Here is a 19,032-nt window from a genome sequence, read left to right as displayed (position 1 = left end):
AAAAAAAAAAAAAAAAAAAAAAAAAAAAAAAAAAGAAAGTTGCTTCTAATTAGTTAGGTCACTGTTGAGAGGGTGCCTATCACATGGAAAAAAAATCAATCTTGTTAAATTTTTTTCCTCTTTGTGGAGAACAGGGTCTCGCTATGTTGCCCAGGCTGGTCTTGAACTCCTGGGCTCAAGCAGTCCTCCCGCCTCTGCCTTCCTAAGTGCTGGGATTACAGGCATGAGCCACTGCACCCAGCTTATCTTCTTAATTTTAACAGTCTGGAGTAAAATGTAAGAATCTGTTCTTATATTTACATTTCATCCATAAATTCTTATATTCATAAAAGTTGTATTTTGAACAAAAGGAATTTACTCATGGAAAAACTTGACATAAAAGAATTCTTCAGTTGTTTAATATATTTGATAATTAGAAATCCTGTAATTCATAATAGTGATTTTTAAACTGGATTCTGAAAAGCTCTAGATATATGATTTCATCTGGAAAACAAAGCTTTCACAACTAAAATATTTACAAACAATTGATTTAAAAGCTAATGTTTCTTTATGCCCACAGACATCTACACCATTATATAGGCAGTCAATCTCCTACCAGTAACATGTTCTTAAACAAAGCCTGATTCCTAATAAATGGATAATGGAGATTTTAAGTTGAGTCTTATAAATCTAGATGCATCTGTTAGTGTTAATAGTTTCAAAATCTGTCACTAACCTGTTCTAATGGTTTTAATGGTTTTATTGAGATGTAATTTGCATACCATACAGTTCATTCATTAAAAATGTACAATTCAGTCTTTTTCAGTAAGTTTATAGGGTTGTGTAACCCTCATCACATTCCAACTTTTGAACAATTTTGGCACCCCCCCCACCCAAAAAATACTCCATACACATTATCGGTCCCCCCATTCTCCTTCCACTAATGTTCCTCTTGGCAACCACCAATCTACTTTCTGTCTCTGTCGATCTGCTCTCTTAGACATTTCATATAGATGAATCATACTGCATGTGACCTTTTGTGTCTGGCTTCTTTCATGGAATGTAATGTTTTCAAGGTTCACCCATGTTGTAGCATGTATCAGAACTTCATTCCTTTCATGACTGAATAATATTCCATTGTGTAGATGGCACATTTGATTATCCATTAATCTGTTTTCATTAGTCCATTTTCACAATGCTGATAAAGACATACCCGAGACTGTGTAATTTATACAGAAAAAGAGGTGTAATAGACTCACAGTTCCATGTGGCTGGGGAGGCCTCACAATCATGGTGGAAGGCAAAAGGCACGTCTCATATGGCAGTGGCAAAAGAGAATAAGAACCAAGCGAGAGGGGTTTCCCCTTATAAAACCATCAGATCTCATGAGACTTATTCATTACCACAAGAACGGTGTGGGGGAAACTGCCTGCATGATTCTGCTATCTCCCACCAGGTCCCTCCCGACACATGGGAATTATGGCAGCTGCAGTTCAAGATGAGATTTGGGTGGGGACACAGCCAAACCATATCACCCTTGATGGACATTTGGGTTGTTTCCACTTTTTAGCTGTCATAAATTATGCTGCTGTGAACAACTTATGTACAGATTTTTGTGGGTACATATGTTTTCAGTCCCCTTGGGTATATAGCTAGGAGTGGAACTGCTGGTTCCTGGGGTAACTATGTTTAACCTTTTACGGAACTACCAGACTGACTTCCACCAGGAATGTGCGAGGGTTCCAGTTTCTCCACATCCTCATCAACACTTACCTTCCTTTTTTTAGACTGTAGACATCCTAGTGGTTGTGACGTGGTGTCTGCTTGGGGTTTTGATTTGCATCTCTCTAATGACTAATAATGTTGAGCATCTTTTCATGTGCTTGTTGGCCATTTATCCTCTTTGGGGAGGTGTCTATTTAAATTCTTGGCCCATTTAAAAATTGGGTTGTCTTTTTATTATTGAGTTGTAAGAGTTCTTTATATATTCTAGATATGAGGCCCTTATCAGAGATTTGATTTGCAAGTATTTTTTCCCTTTCTGTGGGTTGTCTTTTCACTTTCCTGATGGGATCGTTTGCAGTACTCTAATGATTTTTTAAAACATTTTCCTCCAGAATTTAGTCGGCGTCTTAAGGAACGCATGCACCACAATATTCCTCACCGATTCAACATAGGACTGAACATGCGAGCCACAAAGTGTGCTGTGTGTCTGGATACCGTGCACTTTGGACGCCAAGCATCCAAATGTCTCGGTAAGATCAGCAGTTGTGCATCTGTGCTGGGCACCTGTGTGTCTCCAGCTAAAAAAGTCTATCAGGTGGAGGTGATTTTTTTCTAACTCATCATGTAGTGCATTCATTTTCGAGCTTCTTATTTCAGTGGGAGGATGCTATTTCCCCCTTTTGAAGCTGCGAGTTTATATATGTCTGCAGCTCATGACTCCAACCTGCTGCTCAAAGTGCCTTAGGCTTTGCTAATTTCCAGCCCCTTTTTGTCAGGCTGGTCTCTCCCTACCTTTCCGCTGGCTCCAACTGAAACATGCAAGTATGTTCTTTACACACCTGTTTGTGGGCGGCCTGGATTGAAGCCTGGAAAACTGGATCAAGAGCACTTGGCACTTTTGTTTCCCCTTTCTGCAGGGGCCTGGCACCAGGGGAAGCTCAGGAGACTACCTGCAAGTCAGGGCCAGATTCTCTGGGCCTGGATGGGGTGGAGAAGCCCAGGGGGTTGGCTGGCAGAGGAAGGGAAGGGTCCGGGGTCAGCTGAGCATGCCCTCACGTTGCTCACTGTTCTTCCCTAGAATGTCAGGTGATGTGTCACCCCAAGTGCTCCACGTGCTTGCCAGCCACCTGCGGCCTGCCTGCCGAATACGCCACACACTTCACTGAGGCCTTCTGCCGCGACAAAATGAACTCCCCGGGTCTCCAGACCAAGGAGCCCAGCAGCAGCTTGCACCTGGAAGGGTGGATGAAGGTGCCCAGGTACCGTGGCAGGGTGGCTTGGGCTGGAGCAGGTGCTGGCACAAGCCACTCCTGTCCCTGATGTTTTCTAGGGAAGTGTCTTTTCTAGGAATTCTGCCACCCCCTCATCCCATCCCCCAGCCCGATGATTCTTCTGAGTTCAGACATTTTTCTTTTCCATCTTGCTTTCCCCAGGAATAACAAACGAGGACAGCAAGGCTGGGACAGGAAGTACATTGTCCTGGAGGGATCAAAAGTCCTCATTTATGACAATGAAGCCAGAGAAGGTAAATTAATAATTCAGGGGGAAGGTCATTGCACGTGGCTAACCCAGGTCTCCCCAGTGCTGGCGCGAAGGCTTTGGTTTTTGGACTGCCTTGCAAGCCTTCTACGCTTTTCCATTTTTGAAACTTACAAACTAAATGACTTCTCTAAAGGTTATTGGTGCGATACTCACATCTATAGGTCTCCCCCCTGAAGAACCCGCAGGGTGCTGCCCTGAAGATTCCACCTGCTAATACACCTTCCGAGAACTTCTGCCTCAGTCAACTAACCCATAAATCCGCATCGTCATCAGAAATTTGACTGTGCTACTCATCTGACACACTTTATTTTTTTTTTATCTTCCCTCTCTGCCTTCTCTGCACACCTCTGTCCCTTCCTTGTTCTCGTGCGCCTCTCTTTACACACGTACCCTGTCTCTCTCTCCCTTGCTGTCTCTCTTGCTCTCTCTTCTCCTCTCTTCTCCCCTTGTTCTTGTTCCTGTTCTTTTGTTTTTCTTTCTGCCCTTCCTCTTTGCACCAAGCTGGACAGAGGCCTGTGGAAGAATTTGAGCTGTGCCTTCCCGACGGGGATGTATCTATTCATGGTGCCGTTGGTGCTTCCGAACTCGCAAATACAGCCAAAGCAGGTGAGGAGGAGCCGGAGGAGCCCCGCCCTGGAGGTGGGCCGGGCTTGGCCAATCAGCAGGGACAGAGGGGTGGTACAGGGAAGATTGGCTCTGCAAAGGAGGCCCATCTTCCTCCGCTCCCCGCCTTGGTGGTAACTGGGATTTGCGTGGTTTGGTGGGAACTTTGATCTCTCAGAGCCGTCCCTCCCAGTGGGAACGGGGGGAAATCCACACCCAATCCTGTGCTCTCTGTGAAATCTCCTAGATGTCCCATACATACTGAAGATGGAATCTCACCCGCACACCACCTGCTGGCCCGGGAGAACCCTCTACTTGCTAGCTCCCAGCTTCCCTGACAAACAGCGCTGGGTCACCGCCTTAGAATCAGTTGTCGCAGGTGGGAGAGTTTCTAGGGAAAAAGCAGAAGCTGATGCTGTGAGTATGAAAACGGGCCCTGGAGGTTGTCTTTGTAAAGGGGGCTGACTTGGTAACTGCTGTTAACAATGAGAATCCCATTGGCCATCTTGATTCTCCTTGGGCTCCCTCTCTGAGGGCTGATGGCTCTAGACTGTGTCATGGCCAGGAGTCTGGTGGTGAAGAAGGCACAAGTGCCAAGGTAGCTTGTGTGGCATCATGAGCCATTTAGAATGTGGGAATCAGGGATGCGGTGGCTCATGCCTGTGGTCCCAGTGACCCAGGAGGCCAAGGCGGGAGGATCACCTGAGTCCAGGAGTTTGAAACCAGACTGGGCAAGATAGCAAGATCCCATCTCTTATAAAAAGAAAGAAAGAAAACCAGGTGTGGTGACATGCACCTGTAGTTCCAACTAGTAGGGAGGCTGAGGCCAGAGGATCGCCCAGGAGTTTGAGGCTGCAGTGAGCTATGATTGTGCCACTGTACTCCAGCCTGGGCAACAGAGTGAGACATGGACTGTGAAAACAAAACAAAGGAAAAAGAATGGGGGAATTGGCATCGGTAGCCTGCTCTGGTGGCATTGTAGACCTTGGTTGTGGCGATGCAACAGCAAGTGTACTTATAAGGAAATCCTCTCTCCTGTTTACTCAAATGAGTTTGTCTGGTTTGAAGACTTGAGTTAGAAACACTTTGGCCACGAAGCAGCACAATAGGCTGCTGGCAGCTGCATCCCCTCCAGGAAGGCTTTTCATAAGCATCTCAGTTGTTTTTGCAGTATTTGCTCTTCCGTAGGCAGGTTTGGAGTCCTACTTATCCTTAAACTGTTAGAAACGTAGGTGTGCTGTGATTGGCATCACCCCACCTAGAATGTTCCAGGATACAAACAGTGCTCATTGCTCATTGGCGTTTGCTCCAGTGAAGACCAAACAGCTCTTTTCAGACTCTTCACTCCTAATAAACACTTTATGTGTTAGCAGTTGGAGGATTCTTAACCACGAGCCTCCTGAAAAGAACTTCACTCAGTGGTTAGACCTGTTTGGATGACTTGTTTGTTGTTACACACGTGAGCCTTTTACTGAAATCCTTGTTAATATGTGTACAATAGGCCCGAGACTGTGTTTCTTACGAGCTTCTGCCTGCCTGGGTTCAGGTAAAGAGATGCAGAGGCGTGCTGGCTCACTGCTAACACTGTGCCTTTGCACTTCTGCTGCAGCCTTATGGGGGAAGGAGTCTTTCATGTGTCTTATTAACCCTGCACAGGTGAAATCTCCTTAGCTTCAGCTTATTTCTTATCACAGAATAGCTTTCCATGTCTACTACACTCCCTTATTTCTGCATCCCAGCCAAGTTATAACTCAGATGCTAATTAACAACTGCCCCAGAGATAACAATAGCACTCACATTTTGCATTGGAGCTCAGATCAAAATACGGGGTGAGCTAAGAGCATATGTGTGTTTCTGAGCATTTCCAGGAATGACTGGGCCTTAACCTTCTCTTGGTCTCTCTGGATGGCTTGGTCATAAACAGATCAGCCTCACGACGTCTTCTTTTTTTCTTTTCTTTCACCTATGAAAAGAAATTGCTTGGAAACTCCCTGCTGAAACTGGAAGGTGATGACCGTCTAGACATGAACTGCACACTGCCCTTCAGTGACCAGGTAATGCTTGTGTGGGCATGGCCAGCTGGTGTCTGGTTACAGTCACACGCCATCAAGAAAGAAAAGGCTGTGGAGGCCTTGTTGCTCTTACTAGAGATTGTTCTGGTGACGTGACCATGCTTATGTTCTGCCTTCGGACTTCTGCCCTTGCAGGTGGTGTTGGTGGGCACCGAGGAAGGGCTCTACGCCCTGAATGTCTTGAAAAACTCCCTAACGCACGTCCCAGGAATTGGAGCAGTCTTCCAAATTTATATTATCAAGGACCTGGAGAAGCTACTCATGATAGCAGGTGTGAGGCCAAGGACAATGGTGCTTTTTCTTTACTTTCAAGGAAGCCAGTGTGTTGAAGCCACGTTTCATGCTCATAAAACACAAAATAGTAGACGCGAGCCGTTGTAGCTCTTATCTCTGTGTCCCTATAGATGCCCAAGCCTCAGTTAATGGACCCCCTCTGTCCAGATTTAATTCCCTTCCAGTATCCAGTTTAGCACAGTCTGACATTCCCAAAGAACATCCCACTGTTAGGCCAAGTGAAGAGTTCTAAGCCTCAAAGACTCACTAAAGCCAAACCCTTTGTCCTGATTGCAAGAAAACCACTGTGGGTCATGACCTTCTGAGAGCTTGCTTGCTCTGTTACTCTGTGATCTCTTTTGAGTCATCATTTGCTAATATTTTGTCATAATTTTTTCCCTCTCTTCTTAACATACACACACATACTTTCCTGAACCATTTGAGAGTTAGTTGCAGGTATGACGCCAAGTTCTTCAGTATATCAACGTAAGGATTGAAGGCATTCTGTCACATAACCAGGGCACAATTTATTTCTCTCTGTCTGTGTTACTGACATTATTTTTAAAGGGGGAAAACAATAATATATCGATTCAGTGTTTAAAACATCAACAGTTAGGTCTTGTTTCAGGCATGGCTGGATCCAGGGACTGACATACTGTGGTTAAGAACTGGCCTTTCTTAATCTCAGCTCTTTTTCCTCCCTCTCTTCCTTATTTTATTCTTTAGAGAAGTTTTAGATTCACAGCAAAATTGAAAGGTACAGAGAGTTCCCATATACCCCCATTCTCGTACATGCATAGCCTCCCCCAGTACCAACATCCCCCACCAGAGTGACACGTTTGTTACAGTCAGTGAACCGACATTGACACGTTGACACTGACACATTGTTGTCACCCCAAGCCTATGGTTTACATTAGAGTTCTCTCTTGGTGGTATACGTTCTGTTGGTTTTGAAAAATGTATAATGACATGTATCCACATGTAGAGTATCATATAGAATAGTTTCACATACTATAATTTTTGCATTTAGGAAATTTACCCTTACTATAATACACGTATCCACTGTGCTGCCCATAGTTGGATTTTACTCGTGGCTTCTATAATGTGCCAGAATTTGCATTGCATTTAATCATGCCTCTCTAGTCTCCTTTAATCTGGAACAGTTCCTCAGCCTTTTGTCTCTCCTGACATCCACAAATTTGGATAGTCTAAGCCTGTTTTTTCATAGAATGCTCCCTCATTCCTCCCTCACACATTCTTTCTTTACTTTGCTGGGGAGCATATTTGAAAGTACAGTTCACATTCTCCAATTTTATGTCTGCAGAATTCCACCCTCTTCAGAATCTTGACTAAAAGGCCAAATGTTTTTGTCTTAGATTTAAATCATGGACCTGGGCCAGGCACGGTGGCTCACACCTGTAATCCCAGCACTTTGGGAGGCTGAGGCAGGTGGATTACAAGGTCAAGAGTTCGAGACCAGCCTGACCAATGTGGTGAAACCCCATCTCTACTAAAAATACAAAAAAAAAAAAAAAAAAAAATTAGCCCGGTGTGGTGGCATGCGCCTATAATCCCAGCTACTCAGGAGGCTGAGGCAGGAGAATCGCTTGAACCCGGGAGGCACAGGTTGTAGTGAGCCGAGATCGCACCATTGCACTCCAGTGTGGGCAACAGAGCAAGACTCTGTCTCAAAAATTAAAAATAAATAAATAAATAAATCATGGACCTAAAATGTGTTTATAGGGATTTGTGGAAAACTCAGATCATCTGTGTGGCCTCTTGTGACTATTACTTGTGACTAGAACTAGAACCACCATCCCGTACCTTTACTTAACAGCTTCATGCTGACGAGAGGTTGTTCCTTTTCCCGTTCAGGAGAAGAGCGGGCACTGTGTCTTGTGGATGTGAAGAAAGTAAAACAGTCCCTGGCGCAGTCCCACCTGCCTGCCCAGCCCGACATCTCACCCAACATTTTTGAAGCTGTCAAGGGCTGCCACTTGTTTGGGGCTGGCAAGGTAAGCTCCCCTCAGAGTCTCAGCTGGTAGAATGTTCTGGAAATTGGCACTACCTCTCTTTCCACAGAGCTCATTGATTTGATCTTCAGGATAGTGTCAACTTAACAAACAGAGAGGGGCTCTCTAAAAGAAAAGAGATTGATTTGGGAACAGGGCTTTGCAATGGGAATACACGTGCCATTGTAAACTATGTGGGTATCTAGGGAGATAAAGGAAGACAGAGATTTGTAAGTGAGGATTCCATAATCTTTTTGAAATAATTATCCTTGGCTCCAAAGATTAATAACAAGACTGATGCTTGTCTGAGGTTGGACAGGTAGTCACTGGACAGATGTCCTTGCAGAAGTATTTTTTGTGTAAGATTGCAGTGGCCTGGCGGGGCGCAGTGGCTCATGCTTGTAATCCTAGCACTTTGGGAGGCTGAGGCGGGCGGATCACTTGAGGTCAGGAGTTCAAGACCATCCTGGCCAACATGGTGAAACCCAGTCTCTACTAAAAATACAAAAATTAGCCAGGCATGGTGGCACGTGCCTGTAATCCCAGCTACTCGGGAGGCTATGGGAGGAGAATGACTTGAACCCAGGAGGTGGAGGTTGTAGTGAGCCGAGAGCATACAACTGTACTCCAGCCTGGCGGCAGGGGAAAAGAAAAAAAGATTGCAATGGCCTTTGTGGTTTTTGTCGAGTCTCTTTTTTATCAGGTATACAAGTGTGAGAACCCTCTCTTCATGGCCTCCTCCTGCTCTAACGTCAGGGTGTTTTCTTGACATTGGTGACTCCATTTTGATTTTGACAACGTTCACAATTGTACATCCTCAAACTAGGTTAAATTTCTTTAGCCTTCTTTAGGCATGTGAAATAATTTGTGTAGCCATGAAATTTGTACAAGTTTTGAATCTAAAATGAATGAGAGCAAAATGGGAATAAAATTAACAAAACTAGAAGGATGATCCATAATTTAAAAATAAGTGTGTGTGCATGTGCGTGTGTGTGTCTGCTGTGTCTGTGAGTGACAGAGAGATGAACCGTAAAAAAAACTAACATGGATCTCTATGTCTGAACTCAATGAAAGTATGTTTCATTGCTAGAAATTCAAAAATTTAAAATTTATGACATTTACCTAATAATCGGTTCATGAGAACTCAAGTTAATTCATTTGTAGCTTCTGGCATATTGAAAAGTGGCACATAAAATACCTTTGTTTGCTTCTTTAATCAAAAAGTCAAAAAATAACAGATGCTGGTGAGGTTGTGGAGAAAAAGTAACACTTATACGCTGTTGGTGGGAGTGTAAATTAGTTCAACCACTGTGGAAGACAGTGTGGTGATTCCTCAAAAACCTAAAAACAGAAATACCTTTCAACCCATCAATCCCATTACTGGGTATATACCCAAAGGAATATAAATCATTCTGTTATAAAGTCACATGCATGCGTATGTTGATTGCAGCCTACTCATAATAGTAAAGACAGGGAATCAACCTAAATGCTCATCAGTGATAGAACGGATAAAGAAAACGTGGTACATATATACCATGGAATACTATGCAGCCATAAAAAAGAATGAGATCATGTCCTTTGCAGGAACATAGATGGAGCTGTAGGCCATTATCCTTAGCAAACTAAAACAGGAACAGAAGATCAAATACCGCATGTTTTCACATATAAGTGGGAGATGAATGATGAGAACACATGGACATATAGAAGGTCACAAAACACACTGGGGCCCCTCAGAGGGTGGAGGGTGGGATGAGGGAGGGGATCGGGAAGAATAGCTAATGGATACCAGGCTTAATACGTGAGTGATGAAATAACCTGTACAACAAACCCCCATGCCATGAGTTTATTGATACAACAATCCTACACATGTGCACCTGAACTAAGTAGAAAATAATAAAAAAGAGTATTTGCGGTACATGTATAACTTTAATGAAGTTTGAATCAGGTGTTTATAGACCCCCTGAGGCTACTGGCATTCTGCTGTTGAAAACCATTGCGTTTTGCCCCTCAGAAGACAGCACACTGCACATTTGTTCATTCAGTTGCTGGATCAACTTTTTTTTTTTTTTTTTTTTTTTTGACACAGAGTCTTGCTCTGTTACCCAGGCTGGAGCACAGCGGTGCGATCTCGGCTCACTGTAGCCTCCACCTCCTGGCTTTAAGCAATTCTCCCCCCTCAGCCTCCCAAGTAGCTGGGACTACAGGTGTGCACCATCATGGCAGGCCAATTTTTGTATTTTTAGTAGAGATGGGGTTTCACCATGTTGGCCAGGCTAGTCTTGAACTCCTGGCCTCAAGTGATCCACCCGCCGCGGTCTCCCAAAGTGTTGGGATTATAGGCATGAGCCACTGCACCTGGCCAAAAATTTGTTGTTGTTGTTGTTGTTGTTGTTTTTTTTTTGAGACAGAGTCTCACTCTGTCGCCCAGGCTGGAGTGCAGTGGTGTGATCTTGGCTCACTGCAACCTCTGCCTCCCGGGTTCAAGTGATTCTCCTGCCTCAGCCTCCCAAGTAACTGGGATTACAGGTGTGCGCCACCATGCCCAGCTAATAAAAATTTGTTTTTTAAATTAGAAATTATTTTCATTCTAATATCTGAACTGTTCAAAAAATGTATGGAACATATATGTAAACCATAAAGCCTAATAATGTCATAAGCATCCACACACTCACTACCCAGTCCAAGAAATAGAACATTGCTAACAATTTCCCTTTTCCTGTGTATTCCTCCCTTATCCCGGCCCATCTTCATTCACCCACTGTACCAGCTGCTGACCTTCATGCCAGGACTGATTTGAGCAGTCAGCCTCATTTGGTGAATGATAAACTTCTGGTTGTAGCAGGAGAAGTAAAAGGGTTTCAGCTGTTCTAGAAAAAGAGAGTTTTGATGTAGAACTCTGCACATGTATGAGTTCTTAGCTAAGAACTTTTCCCTTTGGATTGAAATTTTCTCTAAATTCGGGCGGGGTGTGGTGGATCACACTTGTAATCCCAGCACTTTGGGAGGCTGAGGCAAGTGGATCATTTGAGACCAGGAGTTCGAGACCAGCCTGGCCAACATGGCGAAACCCCATCTGTACTAAAAATACAAAAATCAGCCAGGCACGGTGGTGCGCGCCTATAGTCCCAGCTACTTAGCAGGCTGAGGTGGCAGAATCGCTTGAAGCCGGGAGGTGGAGGCTGCAGTGAGCTGAGATCACACCACTGCACTCCAGCCTGGGTGACAGAGTGAGACTCCGTCTCAAAAAAAATAAATTTTCTCTAAATTCGTTTAGCACCTCTCCCCTCTCTCATTCTGTCTCCTCCCCATCCCCACAAGGTAAGTTTGTCCAAAGATTCGGTCTCCAGCAGAAGGCACATGGGTGGGAAAGGTGTGTGGTGTCAGGTGCTTCCCTGAGGCCTTCTCTGGATCCCAGGTAAAAGCCTTGGTTCTCGACCAGGGGTAATTCTGCCTTACCAGGGGACATTTGGTAATGGCTCGAGATGTTTTTGATTGTCACAGATAGAAGTGCCGTGGGCATCTAGTGGATCAAGGCCAGGGATACTGCTCATATCCTGCAATGCGCAGGACAGCCCTCCCCCCACCACACAGAATGATCTGGTCTGAATCATCAATAGCACCGAGCTTGAGAGCTTTTCCTAGTTTTGCCCCACAGCTGGTATCACACTGGTGACAGTCTTTTTCTTTTTCTTGGTTGCTTTTCAGATTGAGAACGGGCTCTGCATCTGTGCAGCCATGCCCAGCAAAGTCGTCATTCTCCGCTACAACGAAAACCTCAGCAAATACTGCATTCGGAAAGTAAGTCCCGGGCCTTACCTTGGTTGAACGTGGGAAAGCCAGTCCTGCTCTCTCAGCGAGCCAGTGTGGAAAGTGCACTGTCTTGGGACACAGCCTGTACCGGGTCCTTTCCACCCTGCAGGCCTTCAGCCTGGGGTGACCTCTATCATGAGCGAGATCCTTCCTTTGTGGAGGATCCTCCAGGGCCACTAGTAGCTGCGGTTTCCCTCCTTGCTTTTCTCCTCCCATTTGCGAACTGCCTCTGCATTGAGCGCGGTGAATTCAGCCTTTTGTTAGAACAGAAAGTTGACTGATAGGAAAAAACAGTGGGGAAAAAAAAGGGGGCACTTTCCAAGACGCTAGCAGTCCCAGGTAGCACCTTTCAGAATCTTTCTCAAATTCTAGAAGTTTCTATTAATATAACCTTCTGGACTAACCAGTGCTAGTACTATTTTGGTGTATAATTAGGGAGCTGCTTCTCCTCGGAGCAGAGTGAGTTGTGATGATGACTGCAGTGTGGACGAGATGTGTGTTAGATCCTTAAATCTGCCTGGCTTCTGGAGAATGCTGTTTGATGTCCCTACCTATGAGTGTCCCACTGCTTCTAAGCCTGATATATTTCTGGTGCTTTCATGATTAGTTTCAAAAATGAAATGAGGCCGGGCACGGTGGCTTACACCTGTAATCCTAGCACTTTGGGAGGCCAAGGAGGGCGGATCACTTGAGGTTAGGAGTTTGAGACCAGCCTGGCCAACATGGTGAAACTCCATCTTTACTCAAAATACAAAAATTAGCTGGGCATGGTGGCGGGTGCTTGTTATCCCAGCTACTTGGGAGGCAGAGGCAGGAGAATTGCATGAACTGGGAGGTGAAAGTTGCAGTGAACCGAGATTGTGCCACTGCACTCCAGCCTGGGCAACAGAGCAAGACTCCATCTCAAAAAAAAAAAAAGGAAATGAAGGGTGAATAATATATAAGGGTCTTTACCTGTTAGAGAAACTGTTCCGTTCTGGGCAGGGTGGTGTTAGTTTAGTTTGTGTGTTTGTTGAGTGCCTACCCTATCAGGGACTGAACAGCTGTTTTACAAGCATCTTTCCCCACAGTTCGGAAAAGCAGGGATAGTTATTCCCAGTTTTCAGGGAAGACAACTGAAGCTGGCAGAAGATCCTCAGTTACAAAGTTGAGACCAAAACTGACATTTGATTTTGTTTTTCTACAATTTCACTATATCATGCTTCCTCAAAGTTTTCCCATAATTAGTAGGTGACCAAGAAATACTCAGTGATGATGATAATGCTCACTAAATTCTGAGAAATCATTGCTACTTTATGATTCCCGGCCACATGTTTTGAATAGGTATGTCTAGTTTTTTGATGACATTAGGATTGGCCTAAAAACAACTAAAAATAATCAGGAAGCAGATAATTAAGATGACAATAATGATGATCATGATGATGACTGCATAGGTAATATAGGTTTGAACTAGAAACTTAGAAGCTAGCAAAAAGATGGAAACCCAAACTATTGCTGTTGACCACCACTGTTAATAGTTGGTGTATTTTTCCTGTCTTTTTTTCCTTCTGATAAGAATGTTGTATTGTTCAAGTTCTGTCTCTTCATTGGAATGCTGTTTCTTTCTTTTCTTTTTTATTTTTATTTTTATTTTTTTGAAACGGGGTTTTGCTCTTGTCACCCAGGCTGTAGGGCAATGGCACGATCTCAGCCCACTGCATCCTCTGCCTCCCAGGTTTGAGTGATTCTCCTGCCTCGGCCTCCTGAGTAGCTGGGATCACAGTCGTGCACCACCACACCTGGCTAATTTTTTGTATTTTTAGTAGAGACAGAGTTTCACCATGTTGGCCACACTGGTCTCAAACTCCTGACCTTAGGTGATCCACCCGCCTCAGCCTCCCAAAGTGCTGGGATTACAGGTGTGAGCCACTGTGCCCAGCCTGGAATGGTGTTCCTTACCCTGCCTTTTTCTGGCTGCAGTTTGACCTTATTTTCTTGGTTTTGGGTTGCAAATGGTGGAACAATAAGAAGAGATAACAAATGGATCCCCTGAGAGGCATGAAAGGTGAATGGGGCGTGTGCAGTGGCTCACGCTTGTAATTCTAATGCTTTGGGAGGCTGAGGTGGGAGGATTGCTTGAGCCCAGGAGTTTGAGGCTGCAGTGAGCTATGATCGCACCACTGCACTCTAACCTAGGCGACAGAGCGAGACCTTGTCTCCAAAAAAAAAAAAAAAAAAAAGATGAATGACTTTCTATGACAACGTGAACAAGCTTGGTGACAATGTTCTCCAGGGCTTGGCTAGATGCTGTAGGCAGAAGCAGAACAGCTGTGGACGTTGGCTGCCCTGTGTTACCTCTCACATCCTTCTCTTCTACTCTCATGTCTCAGGAGATAGAGACCTCAGAGCCTTGCAGCTGTATCCACTTCACCAATTACAGTATCCTCATTGGAACCAATAAATTCTACGAAATCGACATGAAGCAGTACACGCTGGAGGGTAGGGCCCGCCTTCTCTTTCCCACCCACCCATGGCTCAGGCCGCACTGAGACTCAGAACTCATTCCTGAAGCCTGCTTCTCGCCTGCCTTTACAGAATTCCTGGATAAGAATGACCATTCCTTGGCACCTGCTGTGTTTGCCGCCTCTTCCAACAGCTTCCCTGTCTCGATCGTGCAGGTGAACAGTGCAGGGCAGCGAGAGGAGTACTTGCTGTGTTTCCACGGTGAGTCGTGGCTGCGCCCGCTGCCCTTTTGGGTCCTCATGGACACTAGGGACCCATGAGGGGTTGGAGGAGGGTATGTGGAGCTCTGGGGCAGGATAGGTTTGACTGGGGGTACAGAGACTGTCCTTGCAGAACCACCAGGTCCCCTTGGGGAGTCTCCTCTCCACCACCAGATACTAGCGTGGTCTAACTCTTATCACATTCTCTCCAAAGAGCAGGCAGTTTTTTCCTCGTCCATCCCTTGCTCTTTCTTTCTCTCCCTTTCCTTTCTCTTCCTCTGTCCTCATTTCATACCCCCTCCCCTCCCCTCCCATCCTTCCATTTGTCTTTTTCTTTGTTTACTTCTTTCTTTTCTTTCTTTCTTGGGTCCTCTCCTCCCCCTCCACGTCCCTTCACCTCCGCCTCCACCTTCCCTTCTTTCCTGAGTCTTTCCGTCTTTCCCTGTCTGTCCTTCCTCCTGATCGCTTCATTCCCCCCTCTCTCTGTCTGTTTCTCTTCCCTCTCCTCCTCTTATTCCTTTCCTTCTTTTCACTTGAGTTCTCTTTCTTTAATAAAATTTAATAAATTAAAATAAATTAAATTTTAAAAGTCCCTCATTTTTAATGAAGCTGAGAGCTGCTCAGCAGAGGGCCCCTGGTTTTCACCGTCAGTCCTATCTGGTCAGGGGTCCCTGGGCTCTGCTTCTCGTTCTTCCATCACCATGTGTGTCACTGATGCCCCTGCCCTTGGCTGTGCTAATGCCCGCATGCTCTTGACACCTTCCAGAGTTTGGAGTGTTCGTGGATTCTTACGGAAGACGTAGCCGCACAGACGACCTCAAGTGGAGTCGCTTACCTTTGGCCTTTGGTATGTGAGGCTTAGTGTGGGGGCTTCTCTTTTAGCAGCTGGTGTCCTGGAAAAGAATTGCAGCCGGGTGCGGTGGCTCACGCCTGTAATCCCAACACTTTGGGAGGCTGAGGTGGGTGGATCATGAGGTCAGGAGTTTGAGACCAGCCTGACCAACATGGTGAAACGCCATTTCTACTAAAAATACAAAAATTAGCCAGGCATGGTGGCGTGTGCCTGTAGTCCCAGCTACTCAGGAAGCTGAGGCAGGAGAATTGCTTGAACCCAGGAGGTGGAGGTTGCAGTGACCCGAGATTGTGCCATTGCACTCCAGCCTGGCAACAGAGTGAGACTCCGTCTCAAAAAACCAAAAAAAAACACACACACAACCGCAATTGCACGTGGAAATTTTTTTTTTTTTTTGGTCTAAGCACCGTGCGTGTGAATTCCATTAGATACCAAGCACAATGTGTAACAGCCACCCAGAGAACTGTTCATGGAAAGATTCTGAGGCTCGATGAAGAGCTGCCTACGCCAGATTCACCAGCCCACAGCCCCAGCCCTGGGAAATATTTGCTAGGCTCTCATGATAGAAAGGAGCCCAATTCCCTGTGGATTTATTTCAGTCATTTCCAAAGGCTGCAGAGTGTCCCATGGCATAGCTGAGCACCTGTTCACTTAACCAGTTCTAATTAGGCAAAGCAGTAAGGCCATGCCTGTTTTGTTTGTAAGTGTAGACAACACTGTGATGAACATCCTTGTACTACTCTTTTTGCACTTGTCAGATCGCACCCCCTGATTATAAGCTCCTAAAAGTGGAACTGTTGGATCAAAGACTAAACACACACATACATACAAATATGTACATATGTATCTGTGTGAATGTTCTGAAATGCCGTCATGGCCCAAATATCCTTTGAGGCTATTTTGTTTCTCTATTGCTGCATCTTAAGCCATCTGAAAGCGTAGTGACTTCAGACAACAGCTTATCATCGGCCCTGACTCCGCAGCTTGACTGGAGAGTTCTGCTTCATGTGGTATCAGCAGGGCCACTGGGACAACTAGAAAGCCCAAGACAGGCTCACAAACATGGCCCACAAAGAGTGCTGGCCATAATGTGGGTGCTCAGCTGCGGCTGGTGGCTGGAGGCCTTGTTGCTTTCCACGCTGGCTTCTTCCAAAAATACAGAAGCAGAAGCTGGCAAGCCTGCTCACTTCCACCACACTCTACTGGTTAGAGCAGACTGCAGGGTCAGCCCAGATTCCAGGCCAGGGAACTGCACCAGGGCATGCATACCAGAACCCATGACTTAAAAAGTCTAATATCAAGTTTTGCCATAAGGAATAATAGTGCTTTTTCCCTTTAAGGCAGAAAATATTTCCAGTCCTGTCTGCTCTAGTTGCAGTGACACTGTCATACAGAGATAGAGTATTAAGAAGACCAGCAATGTCTAAATATCTGTGAACCCAGTCTTTTCTTAAAACTGAACCCAGTCTTTTTTTTTTTTGAGTCGGATTTTCGTTCTTGTTGCCCAGGCTGGAGTGCAATGGTGCAATCTCAGCTCACTGCAACCTCTGCCTCCCGGGTTCAAGTGATTCTCCTGCCTCAGCCTCCCAAGGAGCTGGGATTACAGGCACCTGCCACAACACCCAGCTAATTTTTTGTATTTTTAGTAGAGACAGGGTTTTACCATGTTGACCAGGCTGGTCTCGAACTCCTGATCTCAGGTGATCCACCTGCCTTGGCCTCCCAAAGTGCTGGGATTACAGGCATGAGCCACTGAGCTCAGCCCAAACCCAGTCTTTTTAAAAATCAAATTCTTTGATGTTTACAATCAGTTTTAAAAGGTACAATGAAAAGTCTCACCCAGTGTGTCCATCTCCCAAATTTTCCATCCCTGTTCCTTCAAAGAAAAAAAAAGCTCATATGAGTTTCTTGTCCTTCCAGTACTTTATGCAAATACTAGCACATAAAATATATATATTCTTTTTTCCACCTTTTGAAAAATCAGTAATGTAGCATACTTCCCACATGATTCTGAACCTTGTTTTTTGCACTGAGCAATGTACCTTGGGCATTCTTTCATATCTGTACGAAGACAGCCTTTTCATGCATGTTTATAGCTGTGCAGAATTCCATAGATGTATTATAATTTTTTTTTTTTGGGACGGAGTCTCCCTCTGTTGCCCAGGCCGGAGTGCAGTGGTGCCATCTCAGCTCACTGCCACCTCTGCCTCTTGGGTTCAAGTGATTCTCCTGCCTCAGCCTCCTGAGTAGCTGGGATTACAGGTATACACCAACATGCCTGGCTAATTTTTGTGTTTTTGATAGAGATGGGGTTTCACCATGTTGGCCAGGCTGGTCTCGAACTCTTGACTTCAGGTGATCCACCCGCCTTGGACTCCCAAAGTGTTGGGATTACAGGCGTGAGCCACTACGCCCGGCCAGATGTATTAGAATTTATTTAGCCAATCCCTACACTGTACACTTGAGTTGTTTTACATCTTCTGCTGTAACAAACCACATGGCAGTGAATATCCTCGAACATGCACGACTATTCTGGCACATACATAGGTATTTGTGGGGTGAATTGCTTTACACAGGATTGCTGGGTCACAGAATGCATTGCAGCCAGATTTTGATTTTCCCTCTTTTCACCATTCTTTGGCCCACACTGTGCCTGCATGGTGATCACACAGCCTACAGAGAACCCTATCTGTTTGTGACCCACTTCAACTCACTCGAAGTAATTGAGATCCAGGCACGCTCCTCGGCAGGGTAAGCATTATCCTACCATGCTTGGAAAACCTCAGCTGTTGGGGTAGGTGTTGGGGCTGGCTGCATGTTCCTTCCTAACCTGCCTAGCAATGGAGGTAGCCTGCAGTGAGGGTAACTGGAACTCTGGGACTCTGCAGGACCCCTGCCCGAGCGTACCTGGACATCCCGAACCCACGCTACCTGGGCCCTGCCATTTCCTCGGGAGCGATTTACTTGGCATCCTCATACCAGGATAAATTAAGGGTCATTTGCTGCAAGGGAAACCTCGTGAAGGAGTCTGGCACTGAACACCACCGGGGCCCATCCACCTCCCGCAGGTAACCAGCTTCTCCTCTTCCTCAGTACTGGGGGCAACGTCCTTTTCTGCAAGGCAGAAGGAAATGATACTAAACCAGTAGAATGTTTCCCAATCTTCACTTTGTCCTTCAGCTCAAACCACTGATTTCTTTGCGATCTGTGGCACTGAAATGACACAGACCTTTATGAGCATCAGGAGAATTCAAAAATACCACCTTGTAAAAGTCAGAGGGGAGAGGTCTGATCTTTCTCTCATGGGTATTTTCATTGGCTTGGTGAAAAATGGAGCACAAATTAGGCATTTATTGCTTTAGCAGGTATTTTGTGGTGCTAGTTGGGCTTGTAGGGGAGGGAGAATGGTGAATAAAACAGACACAGCCCTCCGTGATGGCACTCACAGCTCAGTGGGAAAG

The 19,032-nt window shown here is 45.4% G+C and overlaps 1 protein-coding gene across 1 annotated transcript in view; it reads left to right on the top strand.

Moving 5' to 3' along the window:
• Positions 1 to 19,032, top strand: part of CIT (citron rho-interacting serine/threonine kinase) — a 196,755-nt gene that overhangs the window by 166,224 nt on the left and 11,499 nt on the right. The window contains exons 33-47 of the mRNA XM_023204554.2: positions 2,097 to 2,234; positions 2,783 to 2,963; positions 3,138 to 3,229; positions 3,748 to 3,852; positions 4,097 to 4,266; positions 5,351 to 5,395; positions 5,823 to 5,903; positions 6,057 to 6,192; positions 8,070 to 8,209; positions 11,912 to 12,004; positions 14,386 to 14,494; positions 14,591 to 14,719; positions 15,485 to 15,565; positions 18,244 to 18,322; positions 18,460 to 18,639. Of these exons, the coding sequence (XP_023060322.1) occupies positions 2,097 to 2,234; positions 2,783 to 2,963; positions 3,138 to 3,229; positions 3,748 to 3,852; positions 4,097 to 4,266; positions 5,351 to 5,395; positions 5,823 to 5,903; positions 6,057 to 6,192; positions 8,070 to 8,209; positions 11,912 to 12,004; positions 14,386 to 14,494; positions 14,591 to 14,719; positions 15,485 to 15,565; positions 18,244 to 18,322; positions 18,460 to 18,639 (1,759 nt within the window). The remainder of the gene's footprint in view (positions 1 to 2,096; positions 2,235 to 2,782; positions 2,964 to 3,137; positions 3,230 to 3,747; positions 3,853 to 4,096; positions 4,267 to 5,350; positions 5,396 to 5,822; positions 5,904 to 6,056; positions 6,193 to 8,069; positions 8,210 to 11,911; positions 12,005 to 14,385; positions 14,495 to 14,590; positions 14,720 to 15,484; positions 15,566 to 18,243; positions 18,323 to 18,459; positions 18,640 to 19,032) is intronic.

Source organism: Piliocolobus tephrosceles, chromosome 10 (genome assembly GCF_002776525.5).
Source record: "Piliocolobus tephrosceles isolate RC106 chromosome 10, ASM277652v3, whole genome shotgun sequence".
Classification (NCBI taxonomy): Eukaryota; Metazoa; Chordata; class Mammalia; order Primates; family Cercopithecidae; genus Piliocolobus; species Piliocolobus tephrosceles.
The sequence above is the reverse complement of the archived record's forward strand: the minus strand, read 5'-3'. Positions and strand labels throughout refer to the sequence as shown.